The sequence below is a fragment of the Strigops habroptila genome, chromosome 1 (genome assembly GCF_004027225.2).
Source record: "Strigops habroptila isolate Jane chromosome 1, bStrHab1.2.pri, whole genome shotgun sequence".
Classification (NCBI taxonomy): Eukaryota; Metazoa; Chordata; class Aves; order Psittaciformes; family Psittacidae; genus Strigops; species Strigops habroptila.
The window spans coordinates 118,110,169-118,123,433 of record NC_044277.2 but is presented as its reverse complement, the minus strand read 5'-3'; the positions used below and the strand labels follow the sequence as shown (position 1 = coordinate 118,123,433).

Below are 13,265 nucleotides of genomic sequence, written 5' to 3'. Positions count from 1 at the left end.
TTGTCAGCTTTGACACATGGCTTTTTAACCAATGTGTGTTAATGTAAAGTTGTTTGCATGCTTCTGAACAAAGAGTGTTTAGAGTGATTACATCAAGAGGGAAAAAAGAGGTCTGTCTCTTCCTAAATTATTACTATATTTTTCCCAAGCCTGGCTGTCTGTTGTGTTCTCTATCACCTCCCACCTCATACCTTTGATATCATTTACCAGGTTCAACCATAATACTTTAAACCTGATGTGCCATGCCAGTTTTAAAAATCTACTTGTAATAATTGACATTTGGCCTTTGGTAAAATTTAGTCTATTTTTGCTACTGTAACAAAAGTAAAATAACATAAACTAGTCCTAAGAGCTTACATGGAAACTGCCTAAGGATTGTGGATGTGTCAACAGTCCTGACTGAGATGTTAAACAATAGACAAGAACATTGTTTACCAAGTTGCATCTTTTTCTGACACAGAGAAATGTAGAAATGAGGCTGCCTACCTACTCAATAGGCACGGTTTTACTAATGTGGCTAAGAATGATTTACACATGTTTTTCCTTCAGTGTAGGATCAGGATCCATCAGGGATCCACAGGCTCCTAGAACACCATGTTTTCCCCTAAGTCTGCAAAGCAATGTGACAGCTGTAAATCCCAAGAGATGACCCAGTTCCAGGCTGAGACAGGGACATCTTTTCCCTTGTTGTCAGCTTGTCAACATAATCTTCTTCTTGATGTGAAGAGGAGAAAGGAGGAGGGAGAGAATCTTATTTCTCTTACCTCACTTTTATTAATATGTTTCCAATCAGCTTTTCTCTGCATTTTGACAAAAGAACTGCCATTGGATTGCTCCCCTGTCTTTGTCAGAAGTGCAGGTGTTAACATCACTGGGGTTATTTTAGTTTAACAACTATTCCTGTGGCACTGCAGGAATCTATAGATCTGGAAAGTTTTGTGTGTTTGTATAGTATATATCAAAAGAAAATCAGCCCTTCTTTATGTATTTTTCAAATTTCTGTTCAGAAATCATTTTTATTCTCTGCTGCATTCTCATCTACAAACAGCAGTCATCAGTGTCACTGCCAATGGTGTACAAATACTTCACGGTGTACAAAGCTTAGCTATAATTTTCAGTATTTGTTTTATGGGCTTTCACTTATTCATGTGCTTGTAAAAGCAGCAGTTAAATAAAACTGAACAGCCTCGCTGGTTTCTGCATTGAGGAACATTGAGGGGTATGAGCAAAGGTTCATTGGCAGGACAGCACTGTGAGACTGCTGCTGCAGTCAAGGGTGCACAAAACTACTTCTGTGGTTAATTAAAGGTTTTTCATTTCTACAAATGGCATTCTAGCTCCATTAACAAGCAGGGTAGACTAAGAATTTTAGAAATCTGAGGAAAAGGACAAAAGATAAAATTATGCATAACCTTCATAATTTTTCGCCAAGGAGTTCTGCAAAACTTCAACTTCCCAGTAATTGTGGAAGGTGGAAGGGAGGAGTATTTTGTCTTGCAAATGTATATGCACAGGTGGAATATTGCAATGTAAATTGTTTGTTGCTTCAAGGTAAGCATGTTTGTAAACACCTGTAATATTGTGGGTTTAGTTGTTTAACCATAATTAAGTCCTCTGAAAAACAGCTTTTTATGAGCAGTATAGTGAGATTTTTTGCACTTGACATCTGTTTAGAGGTCATAAGTATAATCATAGCTTTGCACTATTTCCAAAGATCTTTTAATTAATAACATATTTTTTCTTTAACATACCTTTAATCCAAACTGAAACTTGAGACACTAATATATGGTATGGAGAAGATCAACCCACTCCTAAAGATTTGTTTCTTTGACAAAGCATGTCCCCTTTTCCTCTTGGGAAACAAACTTGAAAATTCTGTATCAGCCTCTTAAATGAGTCTCTATGAAGTAATCATTACAGATAAATATTTATGAAATCAAATGCACTGTGTTAAACCCCAAGGACTGGATGTCATTTCTGAGTGATTTTACAGATCATAGTGGTTTACGTGGTTCCTGACCAGAAAGATTTACTAATTGGAAAGGAGGGAGATAGAGGCAAGAAAGAAAGTAAGGATATCAAGAAATAGGAGCTAGCCAACCAGTCCCTGAGGTAACTAACTGACTTTTTCTCTGACTAACCTTAAAAATCTTTGAATTCTGAAGATAAAGAAGTATTTTTAAAGTGGCTTATTCGGCTATTGCAGCACAGCAGTCATATCACATACGTCCCAGCTTGGTAGAACTCTCATTTAGCCAGCACATGCCTGCCTTCAGCATGCTGCTTCCTAATTCTTCATATCTTTTGTGTGCTTATTATAATATGAGCTGGAGTGGGAATAGAATAGTCCCTTGATGAACACTAACTATTTTGCCTCCAACAGACTTTAAGCTTTAGCAAGCGTACTGGCATTCAACAGCTTGTATGTGCTGCTATCTTCCTTGAATTGTGAAGTGGTTTGCATCTGCCAGTTGAACAAGCTTATGCTTCCTAAACAAGCTTTTTTCTGCTGGAGCACACACATTTGTGCCCAGAGAGTGTTGGGGAACCATAGCTGATACTGTGGCCTGCTTTCAGACATAAGCAGGGATGTCACACTAGGTAAGGCTGTAGAAACGGTCCGTGTGCTTGCTAATATGCACATAGGTTAGGTGGAGGGAGCAGACATATGCATTGGATATATGAAGGCCATTACCTGCCGATGCTTCTTTTTGAAAACTTTCTTAGGAACCTTCTGTGCATGTATGTAACTCATAAATTGCAATGACAGCAATAAGAAAAAAATAACTAGCTTTTGCAGTGGGAGGGGGGAAAGTTTCCGATTGTTCACTTAGGTGCTGGGAAAGAGGACAAAATAGACTGATTATCAGGATAAATAAGAAAGATCAAAGGTCTAGACTGGAAACCATGGATTCAGGCCAAGGTCTTAACAGTTTTTACTGCATACACAACAAAACCCAAATGCTCTGAACGCTTACAAGCTGTCAGTTCAGATTTTGATTTACATCAGAACTTTGAAGTATTTGCACTTACTTTAGATTAAAAGTTTCTGATGAGCTTTAAATACAAATTAAATATAACCATGTGAGTTTTAAATTTGTACCATAATTTGAAACACTGCTAGCTGTTATGAAGATCTGGGACATTTGGGTTTGCCTGTTATTTTTATGCAAAACCTTAAAGCAGAGGCAGATTTTTCACTCTAGTTTTCTTTTGGGCCCATGCCAACTTCTAGAGAAAGAAGAGTGCAGGAGAAGCAGACCTAGAGACCCCCCTCTGACTGAGGAAAGGACAAGCGTAGGAAATAGATGTAAACACACCCTGTCAGCCTCCTTGGTCAGCACCGCTCCACTGTCTCCCAGTGGCTGATGCTGTTACAGCTCCTCTGAGGAGGCTCTAAAGAGCAGAGGAAATAAGCAGCTTCATTCAAGCGCAGGCTGTGAGTGGAGCAGGAAGGGATGATGGGAGAGTGCCAGGACCACTCGCTCTTCCTTTGAAGTTCACAACAAATAAAAAAAAAAAAGCAAAAAAAGCCCCAACCAAGCCCAAAGGTCAGTACCAGGCCATTGCTCTATATTTATTTCAAAAATTGATGTGAAAGTATCAGCAGTCATTAGTGTCTCCCCTGATGTCTGTAATACATAAAGCATAAATACTGAGAGTCTGAGCCTGAGGCATCATTTTCACAGGGTCTGTTGAGACATAAATTTTGTCTAAAACCTTGAAGAAAGACACCATGTAGGGTGGAATATCAATGTAAGTAGTTTTTAATATGATTCTAAATAGCTGCTGCTCCTTTAATTGATTTAAAACTCCCAAAGAAAAATATTAAGCATAATTTTTTCAAGCATATTTAAAAAATCCTGTTTTCTACTTGTATGTTTAGTAAAGCCCAAGCAAACAGGAGGGTTGCCAGTTATTTCAGTAAGAGTAGGACTGACCCTATATATAGTACTGAAATAAAGAAACTCAAAGTAGTTTGTTCCCTCAAAAGGAAATTGCTGATTTTACTAAATAAGCATTTCTGTACAGACAGCTGTATAAAATTACTAAAAACTATTTAGAAGTTAACAGATTTTGGAATCTCATTTATAATTCTTGTTGGAGCTGGTAAAAAAACCAAAGTGGGTAGAATTTGGTTAATTTAAATATGTCAGTGTCAAGATCAGTGTTGTTACAATGTACAGAAAATGCTACAGCTTAATAACTATATTTCAGAAAACACATTTTGAAAGGGTTTTTTAAATGAAGTTTGCCTTGTTTTCCCATAAGAATTTTTTTCCCAGAGATGAATATATCTGGCTCTCATTCTGGTTCTTATTCTTTTTTTAGCTTCCTGAAATGACTCATATTCAGACACGGCGACCCTGGTTGATGTTTCTCCTACAGAACCTTGGATTACTATTAGGCTGGCTTTGCCTCTTACTTTTGGCTCTATATGAACAAAAAATTAAAATATAAGTTTTCTGCTGGAAACCTTGAAGTACCACTTATGACAGTGGATAGCATTATTCACAATTTTGTCATGTCTGCTATAGTGATATATAAATTAAGTTGCTGGGATTTTATATCTGAACAGTAGATAACTATTTCACTTTATTAACTTATTGTTCAAATTTTGTAATTTTTTTTTTTTTTTGTAAAAATGGATGTTTAGAGTTATGTTTTGTTTGTTACTGAGTCTACCAGATGCCATGCTCAAACTCACAGGAGCTTTTGATTAGTTTTTATTCAGACTATTCTAGTTGAATGCTCTAAGTGATCTCTACCAGTCTGATTGAAGAAAAGAATAAAATGTTTTTATAAGCAATAATTAAAGTGGACTAACCATAGTTGAATAATTTGAAGCAGAAATGTTTTCTGCCTCTTAGTACAAAAAAATGTATTTCTATAAAACTAAAAAGTATAGCAAAACTAAATTGTTAAATGGCATAAAGCATCTGCTCTAGCTACTTTGTCAACATAAAGATCCTCAGTAGGCATATATTACTGGTCCACTGTGGTAGGTAACAAATGACAAAAGTAAGTATTGACATTTATGATCTAGAAATCTGAGAATGCCCTTTTCTGACTGTAATAGAGTTCCTCATATGTGTGATGGAATCTGTGACAGTAAAGCATTGGACTATAGCAACTGTCAGAGTAACTGCCTTCTGCATTATCCCACCTCTGATGATTGCTCTTAGCATATGCTTCTGAAGGATTATAAGAAATACGTTTAAATTGTTTCTCCCTGATATTGCTTCCAGGCTCCTCAAAACAAGGGATTGCATGAGCCAGATGTTGCTTCTGAGCCATCATGTTTAATAAAAACCAACAGCGCTTTCCCGTCAGCAATTAGCTTATTCATACAGATGCGAAGTGCATTTGTGGAAAGAACATTTTCAGTTGCCTAAAGTGCCTGTAGCTGTGCTCTCTAAGGGCCTCACTGCAACTCCTTCTATCCTGAGTGATTTTTATGAAATTAATCCTCTTGATTTCAGGGGAATTCTGCATAAGTTGGGATGACTCATTTAATTTAGTATTGCAGAATCAAGCCTGAAACAAATATACAAATTCTGCCCTGATTCTGACGTGCTGAGCAACCTCCAGGAGGTACTGAGTAACACTCAGCTCTGCAATTTCTGTTACTTACATGCTATCAACTTTTTGTGTAAGGGCTCTCCCCTTCCTGATTTGTATTTTTGTATGAGACTAGAGATGTATTCTTTCCCCCTCCTCTGATCAACTGTAGAAGTAGGGAGAACAAGCTACAGAACAAACATATATTCTTTATGCAGCAAGTGGATATTTTCTTTTTCTTGTTTAATCTCAAGCTTGAGATATGGCTACGTTATGACACAATATGACTGCCTCACAATGTGTCCTGTTTATTTGATTGCTCCTAGCGAAGGTACAATTATTCTCATGTTACAGAGGGGAATAGAGTCTACTCTCCTAGAGCAGACTGTCAGAACTGACAGCTTTCGAAGGCTTCATAAGCATCATACTACCGTATCTCAAAATACAAAGTGAAAACAAATCTGAATTTCATTATTTATAATAGCCAAGGTTCATGGGCTTGTAAACCCCTTAGTTATCCACAGACCCTTGGGAAAAACACTGAAAGATCATTTTAAAGGTAGATAGGCACTCATGTAAAGTGCCTGTTAGTTATGAGAATCTGTAGCAAATACCCCAATACACATCTAAATGTACATCTAGGCATATACATACCTTCAGAAACTTTGTCCAAGACAATTTATCTAAGGTCACACATGAAGTCTCTATATAACTAGCGAAATGATCTGAGCTGCTTTAAGCCCCAAAGGAAATTCCTAACTTGTTTTATTTAGGTGTGGAAATATTATGACTGCTTTTTCTGTTGATTTAACTTTGAAAGATGAGCTGAGAAGCTATGGCTGATACTTCTCTTTTTAAAGTTTACATTTTTCAGGAGTCTGTGCTTGCTTTTAATAAGGTAAGATTTTATTTTTTTTTTAAAGTGGTTTCCCAGTATTTCATCTGTTTTTATGGGCACTGAGCCACTCCATGACCTTCAGCTGTGACAGTCAATTCAAGCAATAGCAGGACACCACTGGACGTAAGCAAAATCTATTCTTGTATCTGATGGTGCAAGTGAATATCGGAAACATTTGTTATTTCAAAAAGAAGAGCTACCACAGTTTGAATGTTTATGTATGCATAATATTCACTACCACAGAAAACAAGATTACCAATACAATCATGTTTTGGCAATGTCATTGTGTTCTGAAATATTAATCTACTGTTTATTAATGAGTGTGAACGAGGGCAAGTGATTTCTGGCAGTGTGTACTTTAAAATTGCATACGTGCACAGGTTCACATCCTGACATGATCTGTGAACATATTGTATGCATCTGTTCAGAAAATGCCATCTTTTGGCTACATAGATTTATCAGGTTTCTTTATCACATTTCACAACCAAGTTTATTTATACAGCTTCCACCGCAGGCACAAATATGTTGATCAGAATGCCAGTTAGTCCTCATTTCTGCCATAGAGCTCATAGCTTTTGTGGTATTTGTCAGTAAGTGAGCAGTTCAGTCACCATTTTGCCCTGGCGTCAAGTCTGAACACCTGATATCTTGTTAGCATACAGAAGTTTGAATTCCTATGGCATTTGTGAGAGAACTTACCTCACTACTTACAGTTGGTTCCTCTGCTGTAATTCTCTTGACATTGGCATCTTTAGAAAGATGCTGAAGGTGGAGTATTACCACATGTAAAAAAGACTAGACTGTATATTAGGAGCAATGCATCACAGAGGGCTCGAAACTGTTTCTATAGGTAACTGAATTAGAAATGTAAGTCAGTTTAAACCTAAAGAAATCCACCTGCAGGATTCAACTTTTTTGTCAATGTTTTCTGAAAATCCCAAGAAAAAAGGATAGAAGAATGTGGGGGTGTGTCTTTACAAAAAAGGTGGTGCACAAGTATTCCTATGATGCATTTTCTTTTTGTTTGTTTTAAATTCTGTAGAGTTTATTCATACAGATTTCAAACAAGACTCTATTTAAAGACAGGTATTTCTTTCTGTTCCTCCAAACCTAGCAGACAGAGAGCATAATATGCCAATGTTTTCATTGAGTCGAATCCTGAGTAAGGACTGCAGAACTTCATCACTTGCAGCCCTTAAATCATGACTATGTATCTCTCTAAGAGGTATGCAATTACTCAAGCAGATGTTATGTGTTTGATGGAGAGATTACTCAGTGAGGTTTTACAGCCTGTCAGGCAGTTCTGACTAGATAATCATAATGTTCCTTTGAAACCCTAAAATATATGAATCTATAGATATGAAATTTTTTCTGGAAGAAGCTGGTTAGTATTTCTCTTTCATCTGTTCTTAGTTTTCAGGCCCTCTCAAGATGAAAAAATAGAAAATGTCTTGCTTTCCTACATAGAAAATGAGAGAGAAAATAAAAGGTTGAAAGAATTTGTTTGCTACAGTATTTTTTCCTGGAAGTTAAATGGCAGACAGCCTCATTAAAAATACTTCCAATTCCAAACTACCAGGGCTCCTAAGCATAAGAGAGCTGACCTTGTACCTCTCTTTTCTGTATATGTTACACATTACCCAGTGATTCCTAAGATAAATAGTACCTCCTTTGCAGCCAGCTATGCTAATGCCCTTAGAAGTTTCTGGAGCTCATCTGCATGTTTTAAATACTGCCACCCTTTCCTTCACTGTATTTTATGCTTTAGGCATGAATGTGGCATTTCTCCAGAGACAAAAAAACCCACCTTTTTCGTATAAGAAAACATGGTTAGTTTTGATATGTGTATTTGGATATTTTTTCTTTAACCTTGCCATTGGATTTGGAAAGCATATTCGCATTGTAAGGATTAGGGCTGATAATTTTATAAGAAGTATATATTTTATCAATATTGTTAGCTTTTCTTTCTTTGCTGTAACCTTATGTCAAGTCTTCCACTCAGCTTAAAAATAAGCTGCCTTCTATTGTGAGTGTAGCTGTAGGAATGTGACTACAGAAAATGCAAGCAGTAGTTACACAATGGCTTTAATCAAAACAAAAAGTCCTGCAATTTATTTTACTAGACACACCTTCATTCTCTTCTCCGCAAAAGAACAAAAAATCCACATGCACAGCTGTTGCTCTGGGTCATGTAGGGGAATGCAAGAAGTGCCTTCTCCCTTTTATGTCTCTGATAAGAGGACAAGCTCAATGGGAGACCCTGTGTAGACATCTGCTTGCATTGAAGTTGCTGCCAAGCTCCCCTCGGCAGCAGCACAGAACAGCATCCTGGTGCAGGGGGTGCAGGAATCCCAGAGAGCTGGTGCCGCTTCCTCTTGCAGAGAAGAGAGGAGACAGAGCAGGCAGAGGGACTCCAGAGGGGTTTACTTCAGTGCAGCACTTCAACACTTGTAGCAGAAGGATCAAAGGTTTTATAGCTGTCTCTGCATCATCCTGCAGGAGCTCACTTAAGGGCGAATTCTCAGACGGTTCACATTGTCTTGGCTTTGGACAGGAAGGATGTCCTGAAAGTGATCTGGCTGATAACCCTGTGAGTGCAGGCTCCTGCAGCGCAATAATCCACGGGACACCAGCAGTCAGGTTGACCTGAGGGAATGCCACTTCTCTGCAGAGAAACCTCCTACAGTACTGTCATAAATAAAGAACAAGGTTTGTAGTCATGGTCAGGGTGGTACACCTCCACATTTCAGCCACAGAGCACCCGAACAGAGAGCAGTGTGACAGTCCCTCCTCACCAGGGTCTCAGCTCTGACATTGCCAGGATTACCTGGCAATCTGCCTAGCAAACATTTACATACTGGCCCAAGATAATGCTGACCAACCACTAATCCATGCTATAGACATGTCTATATGTGACAGCATTTTGGCCCACTGCAGCTGCTTTGGGAGCCCTGCCTCATCCTTTTCTCAGGGGCCAGCGGAAACTAACTTGACCTATCCCAGAGAGATTAAAAGAGATTATGTTTAGGGGAATAGACTAGTCAGTTATTATGTCACATTCCTGTCTTAATTTAAGACCATGACAAATTCTGCTGTCTCTCCACGGACTCGCATACTGCAGGGAAGGCATCAGGACAATGCCTGCACTGGTCTGTTGGGTAGCTGCCCAGGCTGTCCTCGCCAGGTGGTGGACAAGCAGCAGCCATATCTCAGGCCTGACAATTGTATTCCAGGTGTCCCTGTCATGGCATACCAGATACGGCATCCATCAGCACTCCACCTCACACAAAACTCTTTTTAGCTTTTCTGGCAATGACTAGTGTTTATTCTGTCACCTGCTTGCCCACGCTATGCAAATATCATAACCCGTGTGGTATGGGCTCTTACCTGTTTTCCCCAAAATCCATCCTGATGCTCTTGGGGCAATGTGTTGCAACTGTTTGTGGCTTCTGATGTTCGGAAAGGGCAATAGAGCGCTGGAAATTTCACTGAGAACCACACAAAAGGAGAAACTATTCTTTACACTGTGGTACCAGCAATTTGAATTTTCTTAAGACATTACTATGAATACTGAACACAGGCACAAGTAAGTCTTTCGTATTCCATGCTGAAGTGTGTTGGAAATGTCTTGGTGGTCTTGGGTAGTTTTATCACTGGCAGTTGGTAGTATGTTCTAATTTCAGGAATTCAAAGGCCATCTTCATATTCCTGTGTGAAGGTTTAGTATGAGCCCCAGAACAAGAATGTACCTTCTTTATGGCTGCCATCCCAATCCAGAAGTAGGTGGGTATTGTACTTCTTAAGCATACAAGCAAAAGTCAGCTATATACATGGTACAGCAGCTCAGTAGCAAGCAGCTGTAATTATCAGGAAGTTTAGAAAGATGTAAGTGGACAATATACCTCTGGTGGTTTAGTATGCTCAGGACAGCATAGCAGCATTCAGAAAACATAATATCCACAAATAAGCTATCGCCATGAATGCAATTATTTTCCCAGCTACTGGCACATGAGGCGTCCCATGAGTATTAGAATCATTCTGTTGTACTCCAGGACTTCAGTGATCATAACTTTTTTGTGCACTTTGCACAAGGCTTTAGAGGAAAACATGCAATGGGAAATAAGGCCTTTTCTGTAACCTGATAAAGAAATTAATACAAGTGGCAGTGCACTCTAAATTGCATAGTGATTCATCATCCTGCACAAAGGCAAAGCATCTCCCCTTTCACTTTGAGACAAACAGGTCAAAACAGATGCATAACAGGAAAGCCAGAACAAGGAAGTCTCCAGGAGAAAGTTCTTGTGCATGGCTGTGCAAATGCCAAAACAAACAACAAATATGCAAAAACTATTACCACCTCCTCATTGTAGTTTGTTCTCATTGGTAAACACAAAACCCACACAGTTCTCTGCAAATGTTCCTGGAAAATATCGCTTTTGAGAAGTCAAGCTTTAACACTGGAAATAGTTTAAATATTACGAAACAGATGACTTTTAATAACTCTTAAACTTGAGACATGCATTGAAAATATGATCCATATGTTCATAGCCATATATTTTGGAAAATACATATTCATAGTTGATGAAATCAGTATAATTTCAGGCACAGGATTTCAATTCTATCTCAAATAATGAGAAGGAATAAAGCTTATAAGAGCATAGTCCATTTTCTATTATTTCCTACTACCATAAACCCTTTTTAATTTGGCTTTTTTGTACTTGCAATTAGAAAGAATATGCCATTTGTCTAGACAACAGAGTAGCTGACTATCTGGCATTTCTGGCATTATTAGAATGGACTAAGAAAGCACATGAGTATTTGTTGTAAATTCTTTTCTAGCATGTAATAATGTAATGCACCATCAAAATTCTTAAGTTGGATTGCACTTAATTAACCCTCCATTTTTGACCTTGCATGGAGCTGCTTTTTAGAAGTAATTATTATGTACTGCACTTGGGTGAAGTGGGACTTTTTGTTTCCTTTCCTTCCTCACATTTCATTTCTCCCTTAGTACAATTTCTGCTACATGATAAGTTTCAGTATTGGTGGAGAAAAACTAATTGTTCAGAAGATCTTTTTTCCAGATATTTCATAATTACAGTGTATGTTGGATTAGGGTCAAGAGGGACATCAGAAAGGATGGTGTGAATGCTGAGGAAGCATAAATAGAGCAAGAGCAGTTCCTACCCACTTTTTGTTGGTATTGGAAAATATACTACAGCTTTAAAGGGGAAAAAACAACAGTAACAAACCCAAACAAACAAAAAAACCCAACCCAAAATGTTTAACTGTCATGGTGTAAATATTAACACTGGTATTCACCAGTCAGTTTGCACCAGGCTGCAAGTGATCAGATCTCCTGTGCTTCTTCAATCACTCTTTTTTGAAGTTATTGCTTCCCAGCTGAGACATATTAGCTGACATTGGGCATGTGCCTAATCTTCTGCAAATTCTTGGTAGAATATGGCTAACCACTTTCATTTTCACAGCCCATTGTAAAAATTACAGACGAAGACGTAGAAAATTTCTAATAATGGACAGCTATTTGGTAGTTTCTAATAATAGTTTTTTTGATAGTTTCTAATAATGGACAGCTATTTGATTTAGGCAATATAAACTGAAAATTCCTGATGACTTGAAGTAGATACTAATGAATTTGCAATATGTTTCTGCAGTTTACAGTTCTGGTCTGAATGTAAACCATAGCATTAACAAGAGTTGCTTTTGAATCTCTCCTACCTTTGTCATATGAGATATTTCATACCTTTCCCTCTTCCTCCAGAATTCACAACACAAGAGGTATGTCAGATTCAGGACAAAGAACAAACCTTCAGGTCCCTAGCTTTCTCAAGAATTACATTTTTGTATGTTCAAAGTGGCCACTTGAATAGTAAAAAGGCCCTTTCTTCTCCTCTTTTCTGCACTTTTGTCCTACTTATTTCAGAAATGGCCTTTTTTGACAAAGAATTGTCCGTCTTGTTCCCCAGCGCAGTTGGTGGTTCACGTGGTAAGAAACAGACAGTCTTGGCAGAAGAGACATTCATGTTCACTATATTCATGGGTACAAAATAGTGGCGGATGCCAGACTTTGCTCTCTAATGCTCTTATAATCAGTGAGAGTTACTTCATAGCATGTAAATGCATAAACCTTCTGAATTCTCAGGTTAGTTATATACCACTGAAACTTTACCAAAAGCAATAATTTCTGCTTTATACTATTTGAAACAAAAGAAAACCTGGGCTTTTGCATTCTCTGTAACAAAACCCCAAGTCTGCACAGTGCCTCTGTTGCTGAGATCTACATGATAAGGAAATCATCTGAAATACAGCTGGCAACCAGTACTGTTTCTCAAGTACTGAAAGTTCCTAGGCAGTATGTTTGATGAAAAACACATTGCGTGTTCATTTATCCCCATGTCTATTTAAAATGTGAGATATAAACATCTCTTCTACAGACATGCTCAACAAACCTATATCTGGTTTACATCCCTCAGTCACCGCAATGACATTTTGTTAGCTAATCCATTGTGGAACTGATTTTTAACAAAATGGAAGCAAATTCAGTTTGTTAAGTTTAACCTGGTCACTCAATATCTTTCCAGTAAGTCTACCGCTACAGCTCTGGCTGCCTTACATTTTTGTTTTCTGGTGACAGATAGGCTGCTGCAATTACTTCAACCATAACTAATCTGCTTCAAGGAGGGAAAGAAAAAAAAAGAGTTGAAAGTAAACTTCTAAATGATATGGTTCTGCACCTTACAGTGTGAATACAGTGCAATTTTTAGCTCTAAGAAGATAAGACAAG

General features: G+C 38.0%; 1 protein-coding gene across 5 annotated transcripts in view; it reads left to right on the top strand.

Annotated features, from left to right (window-relative positions):
* SLC39A12 (solute carrier family 39 member 12) overlaps positions 1 to 6,743 on the top strand; it is a 34,000-nt gene extending 27,257 nt beyond the window's left edge. For all 5 annotated transcript variants that reach the window (XM_030506546.1, XM_030506535.1, XM_030506527.1 and 2 more), the window contains one exon: positions 4,333 to 6,743. In XM_030506546.1, coding sequence (XP_030362406.1) covers positions 4,333 to 4,461 — 129 coding nt within the window. In that variant the 3' untranslated portion in view covers positions 4,462 to 6,743. The remainder of the gene's footprint in view (positions 1 to 4,332) is intronic.
* The last annotated feature ends 6,522 nt before the right edge of the window (positions 6,744 to 13,265 follow it).